Here is a 17,939-nt window from a genome sequence, read left to right as displayed (position 1 = left end):
TCTATTATTGTACCAGCACTAAAATACAATGCACATGTCAATACCAAAAGCTTCACGCTGAAAACGTGCTGGAGAGAGTCTGTATTTTGTGTCACAGTTTTTTGATGGTGTTTTGTTCCTGCACACGATGAACATGTTTATTCATTATGACTGTCATTGTGATGGTATGCTATGTAACAATGTCATCTTATAGTTCTAGTGCTGGGGATTCATATCTTGATGCAGCACGATACGGGCAGAGGTTGCATTTCCTCCAACTGTGTTTGTGGGCTGTTCTCCACATGAACTGGCAACTAATCATCTTCACCAATGGGTTAGTGTGCCTTACAATGCACTGGCATTCTATTCAGTGTCCTCTAGAAGATTTCATATCATCAAAGCCCTTATTTGACTACTGGCTGTTGATGAAAGTATTAAACATAAGTAAAATGTAGATACCAGCCAGTCATCCAGAGTATGGTGGTCTTGCAAAAAATCAAATAAGTTAGAGGGCTGAAGTACATTTGAGTATTTATGAAACATAGAAACAAGGTGTTCTACATCCATACTAGCAGGAAAAGGAAATCATATACAAAAATATTCACAAGAAGGCTTCAACACATCAAAATAAGAGGAACAATATTTCCAATTTTTTATTGTCATTAAAGTAGCATGCTTGCCACTTCCTTGGTCAGCTAGAAGCTGCACACTGTTGAGAATATGGAAGTGTGGAAGACTAACTGGCCCACAAAAAAGATCGGATCAAATACAAAACAGCACCCCCCCCCCCGCCGCCCGAAGAAAGTAGAAAAGAGGGGGTCCCGGTATAGTTCAACAAGCACTTAATCAAATCTTTCCTGGATCTTCTTTCAGCGTCACAGTCCTGTTAAAAACCAGCTGGACAGAGAAAAAAAAAAAAATTCTACTTAATGTTCTGTTCACTGCCTTTTGTGCAAAAACCAATTAGCTGGCAACTATAAATGCAGTTTTTGTTAAAAGAGACCACAAATGTTTTATGGTTTTACCTTCTCCTTGGTGCTGTCGGGATCTAAAGAGAAGTAGCCCACTCTCTCAAACTGGAACTTATCAAAGACTTTGGCTCCACTGACTGAGTAATCCACCAAGGCGTTCTCTATCACCTGCAGGGAATCCTGGGATAGAAGTGGAAGCATGAGTTAGAGCTACCTTTGCAGTCTTAGTCATTTCTTGCCACATTGCACATTGGTTTTCTTTCCAACTGAGTTCTTTAATTACTGAGGAATTGTTGGCTTTTTTTTTTTTTCTTTTTTCTGAAAGCCTCCTACAGGTACAGCCAAAGCTGGGGACCACACATTTTTGAACCAACAGTGTCCTGCAGACTTACATGGTTGATGTCACTCAGAAAGCCTTCAGGCACCACCTGTGAGTCTTCTGGGTAGCTGTGCTTGAATCTGAAGAAAGCAGAAATATGCCATAAGCAGCCATAACGACAGACTAAAACATCCACAAGTCTGCCTATTTCCTTAAAGCACATACTCCTCAAACTTAGACTCCTTCCACATTCACAGACAAGCACATGGGTACAGCCATCATCTCCCCTCACTCACAAGTTCTCGTATAGTCGCACTTCACACTTCAGAGGCTGGCTGACCCAGTGGATGAAGGCTTTGGGTTTTTCTGCAGAGTCTGTCTTTGTACAGGTGACTTCCAGCTCCACAACTTTTCCACTGTTGTCCTGAGGATGGGGGATCATAAGGAACAAACACACACTTCCTTTGAAGGTGGGCATCTGGTAGTTTGTGGTATAGTAGCAAATGGCCCCTGCTTTCTGCTTAAAGTTGAAATATCAGCCCTTCTATTCTCCAAGGAACTTTACTTGACGTTATCGCCATTAAAATAACCAATTGCATATGTGGGTGAACTAAACTACTGATAAAAGCATCAGCTACACAATGAGAGTTATGATTTTAAGATGCTCAAGATTGCTGGTTTATAGGGAGCACACGCTGGCCAATGGTGTAGTCAACCACCCGCAGTCCTAGATGGGTTTACCTTAATGGATTTTTGCAGGGAAATGACATATCCAGCATGCCTCAGACCCACTGGCTGATCGGGAGTCAAGCGCTTGTAGCCCTTTTCCATCACCTGCAGGGTCAGACAGTAATCAGTGGTCATTCACCGTACAGTAACAACAACCGGACAACACTTTACACAGATGCAGTCATGCTAACATATCTGACCTCTCTGAAGTCACTCCGTTCAATGTAGATGGTACGAGTGAAGGGAACTTTGTGGCTGCCCCTCTCCTCATTGGCTGGAAAGTCTGGAACTTGAACCTGGATCTAACAGAAAAGACCACTGAAGAAAAAAATACCCAGCTACTTAACTAAGGAGTGATATCTTAGATGAGTTAAGTGGTTACCTGTGCGTCTTGAGGCAGGTTAGTGATGGTAACTTTTAGGGGCTCTAGGACCGCCATGGCACGTGGGGCAGTGTCATTGAGAACATCCCTAACACAGGCCTCCAGAAGGTGTGGCTCTATTGTGGTCTGGGCAACAGTGACACCAACCTGAGGGAGGCAAAACAATGACAAGTCAGTGTGATCTTACAGTATGGTTTTATAGAAGGACACAATGGGAACGTGACTATGGTGATGACGTAGACCTGTCCCCATCTCACCCGTGCACAGAAGTTGTTAATGGCTTCAGGGGGGAAGCCTCGCCTTCTCAGTGCTGTCAAAGTGAAAAGCCGAGGGTCATCCCAGTCCCTGCCAGACAACATGGCTTGACAGTTAGTGGTACAGGGTCAGGACTACATATAAAAACTTGCAATAAAGGCTGCAGGTTCATGCACCAGGGGTTTTTGCCTATTTATGCTTCAGTTCTCAATGCAGTAAATTCACTTTTATATCAGTTATTATGCAACATATTCTGAGAAACTTCCTCAAACTTTTCAAAACCTTGCTTATTGCACCTTATCAAGGTTCAGAAAAACTCTGTCGGTGGAGATGGCTTAGCAACAGCAAGTTGGTGAAATACATCTAGCAGTAAGAGAAATGAAACGGGGTGCCATGACCCAGAACCCATTCACACAAACATTTCAAAACCATCATTTACTACATTTGTACAAGTGTGGCAAAATGCATCTCAGTGTTGTGTGAAGGCACCAAAAGATTTACACAGCTGCTTTGGCCTAATAACCTCATAATGACACCAATGTGTACAGTGGTGCTGGAGAACAATTATGTTAACGTAATAGCAGAAAATGCAAACAATGTAAGAAATCTTATGTTTTAAGCTGGATACAGACGACATCTACTGCCACAATAAGGTTTCTAAAATAATTTAAACTTTGCCAAGGCTGTGGTATGCAGGATTGTATAACCTCAGATCACGTAACCATTCTTTCGCAAAATCTGACAAGTGCTAAAATGTGAACGTTCACCCACACTTATGAAAACTACTTTGTACAGCTGCTTTATCTTCAGACATGTTAAAGTGCTCCAAAAAAATGGTGTAGAAAGAATCAGACATAAGAAATTTTAGTCTATAATTGTAGAATACAATTTAAGATTGGGTGCAGCAGATATGAAGTAACTTGACTTGGGTAACATGGTGTTATTTAGGGGTTTTGTTGTACAAACCAGAAGGCAGGTGAAAAGTCTGAAGAGGTAAAGAGAAAAGCCATTACCTGACAGCACCCATCTCCACTAGCTTGATGATCTTCCTCTTGGAGACCACAGTGTAGGTCAGATTGAGACGGCCATACTCCCACTGCACAGGACAGTACACGTCCAAGGCATTGCAAAGCCAGTAGTAGGAAGAACGCCTGAGAGCCACAGAAATAGACGAGATAGACTCGCATTTTAATTCACACAATAGCTAACAAAAGATGTGTAACCTGTACAGCCAAAATACACAGACACTGAGCACTCACCTGGCCTGAAACTCTTTGGTACATAAGGAGTGGGTGATGTTCTCAATGGAGTCACAAAGGCAGTGGGTATAGTCATAAGTTGGGTAGATGCACCTAAAAAGGGAAGACATTGTGGTGTGGTACATTTAGCAGTATGATTTACTCATAGATACATGGAGTCTAGTGATCAACCGCAGCAACTGGGCTTTGGCTGATCAAATTTAAAAAGACTGAAGGCCGTGGAACCGATACCAGCATTTACATTTATTCATTTAGCAGACGCTTTTCTCCAAAGCGACATACATCTCAATTTGTGCATTACATTAGGAGAACTCACAAGACAATCGGCAGTGACATTAAGCTCTGAATAATAGCATTTAAAATGTGAACTCCATACCCCACCTGTCACACTACAATGGCCCTTTTAGTAGGTTATTATATTCTGTTCCCAAATTTATCTTCTTAAAAAGCCTCGTTGGCATGCAGACTGAATTGGAGATAATGCGAATGATAGGAGCCAAGATGCACTTTGAAGAAAATTTTAAAATTATGTGCATTCTGCTGTTATTTTAAATAAAAACATATTGCACTGGCAGCACAGCGAATAGCGCTGCTGTCTCACAGTGCCTGGGTGGTGTGAGAGAACATGCTTTCGATCTCCGCTCAGTCTGTGTGGCGTTTGCATGGGTTTTCTCTGGATGCTCTGGTTTCCTCCCACAGTCCAAAGACATACTGTTCAGGTTCACCAACAGCGTGTGAGTGAGAGCGAGTGTTCCATTGTAAGTAGTGTATCTAGCAGTGTAAGTCACCTTGGTGAATAAAGTACGTGGACTGATAACACTACATAGAGCTCATTGGAAGTCGCTTTGGAGAAAAGCGCCTGTTAAATAAATAAATGTAAATTGTAAATACAGTTGAATGATAACACCTTAAAGTGAAAAAGCATTAAGTATTTTATACTCCTCCCTCCAGCAGTACTCGTGCTGCTGTGCCATGACCGCTTCTTTCAACCATATATTGTCACTAATGCCATGCTCAGTATGATTATAGGAACACAAGGGATGCCTGAAACATGAAGCAGAAATTGCTGCTTCTGAAAGCAACAGATCTATTTGGAATGTACAACACTTTTTTTTTTTTTTTTTTTTTTTAATTCTGTGATAAACAATGAAGACATGTATGGATGGTTCTGAGCTTCAATTTTCATTCTCCTTTTTTGTGAGTTAACTGTTTTATGCCTATTATTTATGTTTACTGTTCATGAAGGTTTTAACCATTATAGAAAATAAAGCAGTAAGCCCATGGAAAGTCAGCCAAGCTGCATTTTCCATATACCTACTGAGTCTATAATAGTACACACTGAAAGGAATACTTTCTCTTCAGATCAACCTTAGTAAAATCACTGCTGCATCGCATGCTGTATATGTAGTGTGTGTTATGGCATGAAGTACCATGTGTCTCCAGTGCGATGGTGCGGCGTGTATTTGATTCGATACGCCACAGGGTCCTGCTTCCCGTCCTCCATGACCATCTTCATGCGCAGCGTCACCTCGGCTTCGGAGAACATGCCTTTGCGCATCCTCTCAAACAGTATCAGGGACTCCTCCACAGGGCGATCTCGCCAGGGTGAAGGAGGAGGGTTGTGGCCCTTGAGCTCCTCAACCCGCTGGTGACACACGTAGGCATGACCCCTAGCCACAGAGGAGCATGAACAGTTACATACACACGTAGGTACAACAACCTGTATAAGTTCTCCTGGTCCAAATACAGTCTCCCTCACAGAGGGACAGGGCACCTCTGTTGAAGGTGGGATCGACTCGCCTGCGAATAAGTTCCACTGCAAGGTCGTACAGCTCCTGGAAGTTATCGGACGCATAGGTCACTTTGTATGGCTTGTAGCCTGTATGACAAAGAAACAAGAGTGCACTGCAATTGTAGATTGGCATAATGGAGAATAACAAAGACCCCGATACATACTTGTCATTCAACCACCACAAGTGGTATTACAACAGTGGTGTAGACTACCACTCACCAAGCCACTCAACCATGTCTCTGATGCCTGTGAAGTACTTTTCCTCCTCCTTTTCTGGATTAGTGTCATCGTAGCGCAGGAAGCAGATTCCATCATTGGCCTAAGGGTGGGAAATACAGACAAGACTATTATTACTGAAAACAGTGGGTGATCATAATCTATAGTGGAATGCAATTTAAATCCCTAGGTCAATAAACATCAAAATGACTATCACTGCAGAACATTTGGTTTGTATACTAAGGGGAAACGCAGGAATTTGTATGATGTGTAGTTTTCTTTAAATCAAATTGAAAATATTACCTTAAGTGACAGAAACTTTAACAGAGAATATCCTATTATATGACCAATCCCCTGAACAATTATCTAAATGGTTCACTGACGTCACAAAAATAGATTAATTCCTGCATATGAACACACTATTTGGATTGGAAGTTCAAGATGGGCGAAAAAAATAACTGGAGTGGCTGTCTTATTACAGTGCCAAGTTCTTTCCTGGTAAAAATTAATGTGTCTTCCTGAAATTCAAGAATTTCTATACGCGGTAGAGGACATGTTATAACATGTATTTCCTACATTGAACAAGGTGCACTACTGTGTCCCACTGCATCTTTCAGAGCGTACTCCATGCTTTTAAATGATTTCACGTGTATTGGTGCAGGGCTAGGATAACTTCCTAAAAATACTAGAAATATTAGTATTCTTGAGAACACACCAAGTCTGCTTACAGAATAGAATTCCATAATATAGCATGTTTGTTTTTCGCTTGTATAAACATATTACGTGACTCCCCCCCCCCCCCCCCCATTTTACAACATAACTTGCGTAGCCCCCCATGAAAGCCTGTTCCACAGGAAATATTGATGAGTTTGCAGTGTCTGCTGGAAGAAGCCTACCGTCACATTAAGAAACCCTATTGGAAACAGATGGATTAACGGAGTAAGGCCAATACCTTGGCGTATCCAAAATTGAAGTTGATGGCTTTGGCATGACCGATGTGGAGAATGCCATTTGGCTCCGGGGGAAACCGTGTGCGAACCTGCGCATGTCCCAGTCCAGTACCAGAGGAGGACAAGAAGGTGCCAAGGATCAGGTTTAACATTTCAGACTTGTCCACTCACAAAACATCCCAGGTTTCACTATCAGTTGTCATCATTCACTAATATTTCATTAATATTCAGTACAACAGGGTCCCTGCCAGACAGTTCAAACAATATTCAAGTTTTAAGTGTATATTCAAATACCTCACAACCTCAGACTACTACAGGAAAGCTGTACTTTAGCCCTACCTGCCCTCCTGTGATCTCCAGATGTTTATTCAGCAAATCCATGGTGTTGGGTGTTACCACATAACCCTCTGTTTTATAGTTCTCCCCTAGAGAACAGAACAGAAATATTACTAGAAATGCACAGCACAAACCATCACAATCACCACGAGTTAGTGAATTACCGTGTTTGCCCTACAGTTATTTTGGAAACATATGCTCTCTTATTTTACAGCACATCTGTAATGAGCATTAGCAATTTGAAAATTAAAATGGACAATGACCATGTTCTATGTTCCATGAGTATATGCAAGAGCACATGTGAAATCATTTCCTGACCTGCTTTATGGAATTTTAAAGCCTCTCCTCTCAGTTGCTCCATTAATGACTTCCCCTCTACACACCCTAAAAAAAAAAAAAAAAATTATTTTTAATCATTTGATTCAAATTGACATTTGACAAACTTACCATTAATTACTTTAATTTTGTGGTGTAATTAAATACATTTTAAGCACACAAGAAAACCTTTACCAGTTGACACCTCTTTTCTTTCATTCTCCTGGGGCTTTTGTTTAGGAGCCTGAAAAGGACATATAACAAGAGGACTCTCTTATAGCCAATACCTTCAAATCAAATTTATTTAAAATCTTGTTTAAAAGTTAATGAACACAATAGGTTTTTCCCCACAAGATATTTGGCAAGACAGAAAAATCATGAATGAGGAATTCATTTTAACAGTTAAACAGTTTTCAATACTGAAAGCTCATTAATACTAAATAAAACAAATATGGAGGTCACTTTTATTTAAGCATGCCAGTTGGAGTTTGTGGTTAATGTCTTAAGGAATTTACTTTGGGTTTCTTCTCTAGGTCAGCTTCTGTCTTTGAGCCCAAGAGATGAAGCACCTGGGGGTAAGTGACATAACAGTAATGTGATGTCCAATGATAACAGAAGTACAAGTCATGCAGATGCACACACTTGCAAGCCTATTTTGAGATAATCTACCCCCAATGACATCAAGATTTACTGATTTTCTTTTTTATCCAAGCCAACCAACCTGCATGTCCACCTCATTTTTGATTGATTTTCCATCCGCCCACTTCAGTCCAGCTCTGGCTTCTCCTAAAAGAGAAAATTAAAGATTATTATAATAGAAATTATGCAAAAAGGTGAGTTGCTGTTTATTTATATATATATATATATATATATATATATATATTAAAAAAACATTTTATGTTTTAGTAACTGGTACACATAGGGAATGGATACAGGACATAGTAACAGTACAGTCAAATCTGCTGTCATGCACATTTTAACTGCGCCGTTTGAATACAATGCAATGAATAGACAGACTAGTTAAAGCAAACATTTGCATGTAAAAATTGGGAATGATACTGTCCTCAATGTCTATAAGCAGCAAATTCCAGTTTTCCTTTTCCTCCTTAATTTCTGTTCATATCTTTACGGAAAAGTGCAATAAACTGAATATTCATTTTGATGTGCTTTATCTTATTATTGCATTTTTAGCAGGACTGAGTCAATGTGGAAATTCATTCTCTCTGAATGATGCCAATGTTATGAAATAAGATTTTAATTACAACATTCATTCAGCATAAAAAAAAAAAAAAAAAAAACCATGTAGATGTACTTAAAATACACTTTGCCGGGATGATGACTCTGCTCCAAAAACAAACCTAAGGGCAAGACCTTACCCATAAGCAGTCCCATGTTGAAGTGGTATCGCTCCTTCAGCAGCTGGTTTTCGTATTTCTTAACCACTGCCTCCACCTAAAACAAAAGGCAGACATATCAGGAAACATAAGAGACAGTGTCAATAAATCAGTCATGCAACAGTTCCGCATCATTGCTGGCTTTTGTTACAACTAAAGTTAACAAATAAAACCCCCCACACTTAATGCTGGCAAACCCAATATTTATTTATTTATTTTTCTCACCGATTCTTCAATTTGTTCAGGAGTGACAACCACTCCCACACCGCATGCAGCATCAAACTCTGGCTGGACGATAAGATCATTTGGATGATTTTTGAGGAACTCCAGAGCAGCTGTAGTGGAAGAACCATAAAAGAGTTGTATCAGAGTGAAAAAAAACAACAAAGCTACAGAAAAATTCTCTCTCTTTAGAAAAGACCTTTTATAGAAATTTATTAAAATTTGCAACCAATTTGGCAGGGGGCACTTCAGCCACACTTGGACTTCAGTCATAGCCACTGTGGACTGCGTCAACTAGACGTTTGTGAGATGGTAAACTCACTGATGTACTAACAATGGAATCCAGATGTACACACCTCCGCACAAGTGTCACACCCATTTCATCAAGTTAACACTTAGCTAGTGTTATTAGTCTTTTTTTTTTTTTAATCTGTAATGCCCATGAGGGGTGGGCAGGCACTGGTAATTGAACAAAAAAATTCCTGAAGGACAGTCAGGAGAGGAAAAAAAACCTCCAGGGGTTCATTTCCTCCATGGACAGTAGGCATACTTATAGCTTTAATAACTACATGGATTATGTATTATTCTAATATATAGTCAACTATCCTATTTGTCTTATCCCTTTCTTCAGTGCTCTGTGTCACTATTTGTGAAGAGTGCTCTATAAAAAGGAACTGAATTGAATTTGTACTCCTCCCAGGAAGCCCACGTACCTGAAAGCTGCAAGTCTGTGGTGATCTTGCGGTGACCAATGTACTCGGTGAGGAAGGTGAGGTGCCGGACGTCCTTCAGGCGAGAGGTCATGCTGTAGAGTAGCGTACCTGTGGCCTTATCCAGGTTGGGGCCCATGATGCTTTGGGCCTAAAAGAATAAACAAAGCACACATTTGCCACATCAAAACACCAAGATCAGTCATCTTTACCCCATCACCCAGATATATTTGTGCAGGGCCATTATTACTTATGCTATGGTATGGTACGTGCCGAGTTGAAGCTGACCCATAGCGACCACTCGCGTGGTTTTCAAGGCAAGTCAAAGGAGGAAACAGAGGTGGGTTGCTAGGTCCTTCCTGTGCATGGCGGGGGAGGTAAACACAGGGAGAAAGATAGGGCCACTGCACCCCAAGCAGGACTTGAACCCCAGACCTGCCACACAGCAAGGGACCGGCCAAACCCAGTGCACCACTGCGCCCTCCATATTACTTATGCTACACACTTTTATAAAAAAAAAAAAAAAAAAAAAAAAAAAACATTATTTAAAGTAATCCGAAGCAACCTTGCTGGAATGAACTATAAAAAAAAGTACACAAAAAAATGAAGACTATACTAAGCTGTGCGGAAAAAAAGCTTCACGTTCACAGCTCACAACAAATTGGAAGACCAATTGAAATGTATAAATAAGTTATTGCAAGCGGTGCTCCTGAAATCTGTGGCATGTTCCTCAAAGCACATGGACAGGAGCGACCCTAGGGCCAGGAGCAGGTGCCTCCAGAGTGGCGTTTCTGCCAATGGTCAGTGCACCAATAGCGTTGTGTTGTCCTAGACCCCCCCATGAGACGTCTCCATGGCAACATCATCATACCAGATAACACAGTGGTTAGAGCTGCTGCCTTCTTTGGACCCAAAGCTCCCAGGTTTGATTCCCACCTCTGGCTGTAGCACCCTTGAGCAAGGTACTTACCCTAAACTAAACCAGTAAATTTACCCAGCTGTGGGTAAATAATTGTAAAGTAGCTCATCATTAGGGAGAAAACTGTCAGCTCATGAATGACTATAGTAATAGTGTATCCTGGTGTTAGGAAGGAACCTGTGCTGTGTGGGCCCAACGTGCACAGTGTCACAGTACTTGTCTTGAAGAGCTACAGTGATTCCAGGTGTGTAGCGTTGTTGTGCATTGCAGAAATTGAGTTCATTCTTGTGGGAACAGCTAGAACACTAAAAAAAAATGTAAAGTAATATTAATTTAATGGTGTTTGTGAAGAAACCAGTGTGAGCAGCTGCTGTACTGACAGGCCAGGTTAGGTGTGCCTGCAGTTGCTGAGGCTCATCACTAGGAGGCTTTCAGCTCTAGTATGTGGTGTGGAAGTCCTCAGCAGACATGAGGTTGCTTTGCAGCTAGAGTTTAAGTGAAACTAGTATGGGAAAAAAATCATGAGTGACTGAGTCAAGGGGGAGGAGGACTAGTGTGACTCGGCGTCTCCCGGCTTACCTGAGAAATAGCGCCTCTAAGAGCCGAGCTGAGAGACTCATTTTTCAGCGTTTCCTTTGCCTTCTGTTCGCTCAGCCCGATAGAAGTAAAGAGAGTCAGTGTCTCGGCCATTTTTCTCCAACAACTTGACAACCGCTACCTCATGCCGACTAGAAGTAGAAGGGAAGCCGTGAGTTCACCGAGCAATTTTTTTTTCACCGCCTCGAGACTGCCAAAAAAAAAAAAAAAAAAGACACTTTACCGACATCTCATTGGCGTTCGAAAGGAAGAGGCGGACCTTTTGAGTAAAAAAATACACTTTGACGACATGTCATTGGTGTTCCAGACGAAGAGGCGGGGCGTTGGAACGATTGCGTCAGATCACACTTCCTCTCTTAAAAATAACTAGTAGTTTCGAACGCAAAATACACATGTGCAGTTTATCGCTGCATATTGTTTTCTGGTAAGACTGCTTTTGCTGCTCTAAAACACGACGGGGAAACACAAAGAGACCTGCGCGTGGTTCGCATGGAATACAGGAGCGGAAACGTTGACATAATGACGTTTGAAAAATAAATATATTAACCAATCAACAACCGAAATATACACACATTACACCAATGAGGAGCCGCATAGTATAGAGTGACGTCGAACGAATTGTCGAATCAGCTGTTTCAGTGGGCGGGGTATCGGTGCTAATGGCGCGAGTGGGACTTGGTGAATGAAACGTGCTTCCTGTTTTGCTACCTTGGCTTGGGAAGGCAAGTTCTTGAATTTACAGAACGCGTTTAACTAGTTTACTTTGTATACCGTAGTGCTCTTGCTGAAATTATGTATAAGGGAAACAGTGTAGGTAAGAGTTAAGTTGCTACAAAAGAATAAATGACTACAGTCTTCTTTTTTTTTTTTTTTTAACCTTATAGCATCACTGTCAGTGCACACTGTCTCTGGTGATGTGGCTCCCTCAATTTGCTCAAGTCCAGATCTTTGACATGAAATGAATCTTATTTTGTTAAATTTGTTTTTTATTTTCATGCTAATATATGTTAAATTGTAACATTTGATTCATTATTCCAATTAACACCTTGTGCAATTGTTCAAAACAGCATAATTTTTACTCATTTTTCAGGATACAAGTCTGTCTTCTTTAGCAGTACCTGTGACCCACTTGGGAGGTTTTCTGTGCTGTGACTGGAAATCACTATGTCTCAACATGCTGTCCTGTCTGCTGGAGCAAAGGCATGGCGTTCTTTTAACTGCCCGCGGTCCGAACTGCGGCTGGACTTGACCCTGGGCTGTGGCCAAACTTTCCGGTAAGTTGCATTGCTGCCATGAAGAATACAAGAAAAAACTCAGTTGCAGTTTGCAAAGTTCAGGTTTAACTCTGAAGCTCAAATCCAGTGGTTTTGTGTCTGTTGTCCAATACAGCACATGTGGTATGTCCCCTCACTCAAGGATGCCTGGGGAAGCTCACGATGACAGTCAGACTTTCCTCTGCTATTATGTTCCATAAATGGCAACATTGGGCCAAGGTCTGCTATATAACCTGTTGAATTGCTACATTTTACCTCTGCTTTTCTGACTTTTTCCTAACACCAGGTGGCGTGAGACGAGTAATGGGCATTGGACAGGAGTGATGGGAGGGCGTGTGTGGACATTGACACAGACGGATGATGCTCTGTGGTACCACACATATGGGTCCCAGGGCTGCCCAGCTACGGAAGATAAGAGAAAAAGGCGAGGAGGAGCTGAGCCAGCCCAGCTTGCTAAGAGATCAAAGCCCATGGTAGCAGTGAAGGAGGAAAGGGACTGTGATCAGGACCTTGGGGTTGTGAACTCTAAGTGGGATGGAAGTGAAGAAAAAGTCTTGAGGGATTACTTCCAGTTGAATGTGCCGCTAGGGGAACTGTACAGAGAGTGGGCCTCTGTGGACCATCACTTCAAAGACATCGCTAACATGTTTACAGGTAAAAGCAGTTTGACCCAGTGACTGCTAACAGTCACCTATTACTAACCTAAACCCTACTGGCTTTACATCCTTCCTCAAAGAACCTGCTTCTAGACGTTGAGGGATTGCTCACAGTAGCCAATTTAGAGCTGCTGCCTTTGGACCCAAAGGCTGTGAGTTTGATTCCCGCCTCTGGCTGTAGTACTCTTGAGCAACGTACTTACCCTAAAATGACCCAGTTGTATAAATGGGTAAATAATTGTAAAATACTGTAACGCTGTAAGTTGCTTTGGAGAAAGGTGTCAACTAAATGAATAAATGTAAATGAGAAATGGGTGTTATCAAATGACATTCTAAATTTGGCCTTTATAATCAAAAGGCTCATTGTTTCCTAATGGCATATTTTGTAAGAAGTAGGTAGCTTTGATCGAGAAGTTATGCTATCCAAATTCTGCTGTTATGAGCATCGTTTTCTGTTATACACAACTTGATCTTTATATGTAATTCCCAAAAACAAAACGTGCCTGGTTCTTATCAACTCAGCAGTCTACTAATACACACACACACACACACACACACACATCATCTGAAACCGCTTGTCCCATGTGGGGTCACGGGGAGCCGGAGCCTAACCCGGCAGCATGGGGCACAAGGCTGGGGGGGGAGGGGACACACCTAGGACGGGATGCCAGTCCGTCGCAAGGCACCCTAAGTGGGACTGTTTGTAGTTAACTATATTTATGGCTTGTGCTTTGAAAAATGTCTGATTTTACATCAAGGTGTTGTCTTGCAGGGGTGAGGATGCTACGTCAGGACCCCACTGAATGCCTCTTCTCGTTCATCTGCACCTCAAACAACCACATCTCGCGCATCCAGGGCATGATAGAGCGGCTATGTGTCAAGCTGGGGGCCCCCTTGTGCCAACTGGATGGCACACCGTACCATGACTTTCCCAGTATCCAAGCCCTGGCAGGTACCATGGTGCCACTGTGCTTCTGTTCTTCTCCTTTGTTCTTCCATCTCTCCTGTTTGATGCTTTTTGTTTGTATTAAACTTGCCTATTTGGGTATTAAATCATTTGAGATGAACTGTATCTCCAACAATCATGGATGTCGGTTGTCAGTAGTAATGAGTGATTTTCTGCTGTGAGTCAGTCTTCTCCTTCGCTCTGTGCGACAGACAGCACTGTGGAGGCCTGTCTCAGGGATCTGGGCTTTGGGTACCGGGCCCGTTTTCTGCAGCAGAGTGCCAGGCAGATCTTGGATTCCCATGGTCCAGACTGGCTGCTGAGCCTACGGCGAGCCCCCTACCTTGAGGCCCGGGATGCGCTACGCACCTTGCCTGGAGTGGGTCTTAAGGTACCATACCATCCTTAGAAACCCTCAGCATGGAGTGTCAGTACTCTGCTATTCCTCTGCCTCTGATATAAAATAATTTTGTTGAAAATATTCATAGTTAACATTTTACACATAATTTAAAAAGTGCCATTTGCTCCACAGGTAGCGTCTCATGTCCTGTGCCGTGGGTTCAAATTTTGAATCCGGCTCAGTCTGTGTGAAGTTTCTACGTTCTCCCCATGTTCACATAGGTTTCCTCTCACTGTACAAACACACATTTCCGGTGAATTGGTGACTCTAAATTTCGCTTTGCATATGTGTGAACAATGATTTCTCCACAGACACTGGACACCACTATATTACAGTTGAGAACTATCCTAGTTCAGGGCTGTGTCGTGTCACTTATCAGCGTTTGGTGCGCAGGTGGCAGACTGCGTCTGTCTAATGTCGCTGGACAAAGCGTGCGCGTTGCCCGTGGACACGCACATGTGGCAGATCGCACAGAGGGACTACCGCTACTCTGTGGCAACGGGACGCAAGAGCCTGACCGACAAGGTTTACCAGGACATCGGTGAGGGGTACACACCTGCACAGACACATCAGTAGAGCATATCCAGAATAGGGTCATTCACACTTGGTTGATGGACACAGCAATAATGTGTTGGTCCTTTTCTGATCCAGAGGACTTTACTTTGTGTCTCTTTCCATCCTTGCAGGTGACTTTTTCAGAAAGCTGTGGGGATCTCATGCTGGCTGGGCACACTCTGTGAGTACAACACTGAAACTTAGAAGATTAGGGGAATTGGGACTGAAGTTGAGTGTTAAAATCAAAAGTGTCTTTCGCCAGGTTCTGTTCTGTGCCGATTTGAAGAAGTTCCAGAAGTTGAAAGAGCTGCCAATTAAAAAGGAGGAAGGAACAGAGGTTAAAGTGGAGCTTGAGGAAAGTACTGAGGATGTGAAAAATGGAGACAAAGGTAGCAGGCAGAAGGCAAAGATTATAAATCCCAAGGGTTTAGTGAAGAAGGAGGGCAGTAAGAAGTCTTGAGTCAAAGGGCAAAGTTAATATTGATCCATATGTTATTGCTGCTGTTAAGTTTTATTAATATAAGCTTTTATATTTTTATAACCATGTAGCAGCTGTTGACAGAAGAAATGTATTTTTACTGTTTTCATGAATTAAATTGTCATAACAGAAATTGTTGTGTGTGTGTGTGTGTCCTTCAATAGGTGTTTGGGGATAAGACATATTGTTGTTAAACTGGAGTGACCAGAATATATTTTTTTTTTTTTCTCCAGTGGTGTTGAAAGGTTTTAATACCACTGTGGTGGATGAACTCAAGATCATCTGTCTCTTGCAACCAAGTTCATTCCTACAGTAACTGGATTAATATTTTGCTTAATTGGTGCTTTATTTCAAAACAATTTGCCGAATCTGACCAGATTATAAAACAGGGTATGGCACCGTATCAGTTTAAGATACTGGTAGTGTAGTGTTTAGAGCTGCTGATTTTGGACCCAGAGGTTGCAGGTTTGACTCCCACCTCTGGCTGTAGTACCCTTGAGCAAGGTACTTTCTGTAAATTGCTTCAGGAAAATTACCCACCTGTATAAATGGGTAAATAATGGTAAGTTGCTCTGGGGAAAAGCACAGCTAAAAAAATGAATGTGAATGTAAATATCCTACCTGATGCTCCACATAAGAATACCCACATACTGTACAGTGCTGAAACATGAGAAATAACATTTGGTTGAAGTGATGCACGCTTTGTGTTGGCCATGTTGAGCCTCTAGATGGCACTTTAGTAAATAAAATTGAGACTAATAGAGCACCAATGTGCCCTGTCAATGCTGTTATGAATAAGTTGTTTCACTCACAACCTTCTCTAACCCTGAACAAGCATTCTCTTTTCCATTGCTTGTTTTGTCTATTACCAGATATGCAATGTTTTACTTCAAGCCAGCTGGTGTTTGTGAAAAGCGACAGGTTGCGTTTGTGAAAAGCGAGCAACACCTGATACACTTGAGAAAGACACACTGCTGAGGACTGACGCACCAAATCTCTGCATATTGTCATAATGCCTAGCTTGGAGGAAAGATTTGATATTATAGCATGTATGGTGGGCGTGGGGTGTCATTTGGATTATAACACATTGGTGTGTGTGTGTGTGCATCAGATTTTTTTCAATGGAGCAGTGTTTAAGTCACGTTTCTCCCTGTAACCAAATGTGTCCAGTGGGGAATTGCAATTTGACAGTGTGTCTACAACCAACTCATGTTGCGGTGATGAGTGTGATTTGTTCAGGCACTTTGATGTGTGTTTCATGAAGGTGTTAGTCGTGAATACTCTGGACAGGTAAATGACTGCTCTTTGTGTGGGTGGGAGAGAGAGAGTGACAGAGGCTAACTGCAACCACGCATCCTCGTAAGAGTCGCCTTTAATCTGGATGAGTCAGGCTGTGGATGCAGCTGAGCTCCGGGGTGCAGAGACAGACTGCAAGCGTCTCCATCTTGCCTTTCCCTCCCACGCTCGGCGCAAGCCTCCTCGAAAGCGTTACGTAACGGTACAACAAGGAGCTGTCAGGAGGCCGTGCATCAACAAAACATTTTTACAATGATAAAAAACGGGAAAGACAGGGCGCCTTTTATGGATCCATTTTCTCTGCGCGTCTGGTGCGTGTCTCCCTCTCCTCGGCATTTATTCAGGCTCAAATGTGTTTGTTTCTCTCTCGCCAGCCATAAATAAAAGGCTCTCAAGGGGTGATTGGTGGGGGGCGTCTCTTCTGTCACCAACACAGAAAAAAGAGGCCTGTTGAGGCCAGATGTTGAGAGTCGGGGGTGTGAACACCACAGGGTTGATAAGGACCGTGTGTTGAACTGTTGTTGTGTCTAACTTTGATGGAACAAAGTCACATTGTGTCCCGCTGTGTGGATCTGGATGTCTCTGTTTCTCCCCATCACCGCCTCCTCCGCCTTCCTCCCCCAGGCCCAGCACATTTGTTTCAGCACACTTGCACGCATAAACATATACATAATACAAATTGTTACTAATAATTTACATTTATTTTTGCAGCTGACACTTTTTTCCAAAGGAGCTTACAGTGTTAAGTTACAATTACTTATCCATTTATACAGCTGGGTAATTTTACTAGAGCAATTTAAGGTAAATACTTTCCTAAAGCATACTACAGCTGTAGGTGGGAATTAAACCTGTGACCTTTAGGTCCAAAAGCAGCAACTCTAACCATTATGCTGCTGGTTGTCCAATACCTGATACTATCGACTATTGAAAGAGTGAAGTTACAATGAAATAGCCCCAGAGGAGCACTAAAGGGGTCCCAATACAAGGGA

The 17,939-nt window shown here is 42.2% G+C and overlaps 2 protein-coding genes across 2 annotated transcripts; one reads left to right on the top strand and one right to left on the bottom strand.

The window, feature by feature from the left end:
- Positions 1 to 556: 556 nt before the first annotated feature.
- qars1 (glutaminyl-tRNA synthetase 1) lies at positions 557 to 11,528 on the bottom strand. The gene is made up of 23 exons (XM_018762222.2): positions 11,328 to 11,528; positions 9,833 to 9,980; positions 9,123 to 9,232; positions 8,880 to 8,955; positions 8,225 to 8,289; positions 8,019 to 8,072; positions 7,699 to 7,747; positions 7,507 to 7,572; positions 7,192 to 7,277; positions 6,855 to 6,941; positions 5,906 to 6,005; positions 5,695 to 5,773; positions 5,325 to 5,564; positions 3,895 to 3,987; positions 3,649 to 3,786; positions 2,638 to 2,725; positions 2,381 to 2,527; positions 2,199 to 2,300; positions 2,011 to 2,103; positions 1,566 to 1,693; positions 1,343 to 1,409; positions 1,005 to 1,130; positions 557 to 876 (listed from the first exon to the last, which is right to left on the bottom strand). Exons 1-23 carry the CDS (start codon positions 11,436 to 11,438, stop codon positions 826 to 828), a joined length of 2,304 nt encoding a protein of 767 aa, XP_018617738.1. The 5' UTR covers positions 11,439 to 11,528; the 3' UTR covers positions 557 to 825.
- Positions 11,529 to 12,146: 618 nt separating this feature from the next.
- ogg1 (8-oxoguanine DNA glycosylase) lies at positions 12,147 to 15,736 on the top strand. Its single transcript, XM_018762262.1, has 8 exons — positions 12,147 to 12,159; positions 12,436 to 12,619; positions 12,906 to 13,273; positions 14,048 to 14,227; positions 14,434 to 14,612; positions 15,015 to 15,162; positions 15,308 to 15,357; positions 15,439 to 15,736. Exons 2-8 carry the CDS (start codon positions 12,510 to 12,512, stop codon positions 15,634 to 15,636), a joined length of 1,233 nt encoding a protein of 410 aa, XP_018617778.1. The 5' UTR covers positions 12,147 to 12,159; positions 12,436 to 12,509; the 3' UTR covers positions 15,637 to 15,736.
- The last annotated feature ends 2,203 nt before the right edge of the window (positions 15,737 to 17,939 follow it).

The sequence above is a fragment of the Scleropages formosus genome, chromosome 2, assembly GCF_900964775.1.
Source record: "Scleropages formosus chromosome 2, fSclFor1.1, whole genome shotgun sequence".
NCBI classification, from domain to species: domain Eukaryota; kingdom Metazoa; phylum Chordata; class Actinopteri; order Osteoglossiformes; family Osteoglossidae; genus Scleropages; species Scleropages formosus.
This window is presented reverse-complemented; position numbering and strand designations above follow the sequence as displayed.

Excerpts from the sequence above, each read along its gene's own strand:
- ogg1 (XM_018762262.1), top strand. The coding sequence starts at position 12,510 with ATGTCTCAACATGCTGTCCTGTCTGCTGGAGCAAAGGCATGGCGTTCT. Across the intron at positions 13,274-14,047 it reads CATCGCTAACATGTTTACAG|GGGTGAGGATGCTACGTCAG; the intron begins GTAAAAGCAGTT and ends GTTGTCTTGCAG. Across the intron at positions 15,163-15,307 it reads CAAGGTTTACCAGGACATCG|GTGACTTTTTCAGAAAGCTG; the intron begins GTGAGGGGTACA and ends CCATCCTTGCAG.
- qars1 (XM_018762222.2), bottom strand. The coding sequence starts at position 11,438 with ATGGCCGAGACACTGACTCTCTTTACTTCTATCGGGCTGAGCGAACAG. Across the intron at positions 6,006-6,854 it reads TCAATTTTGGATACGCCAAG|GCCAATGATGGAATCTGCTT; the intron begins GTATTGGCCTTA and ends TCCCACCCTTAG. Across the intron at positions 5,565-5,694 it reads GCAGTGGAACTTATTCGCAG|GGGTCATGCCTACGTGTGTC; the intron begins GCGAGTCGATCC and ends CTCTGTGGCTAG.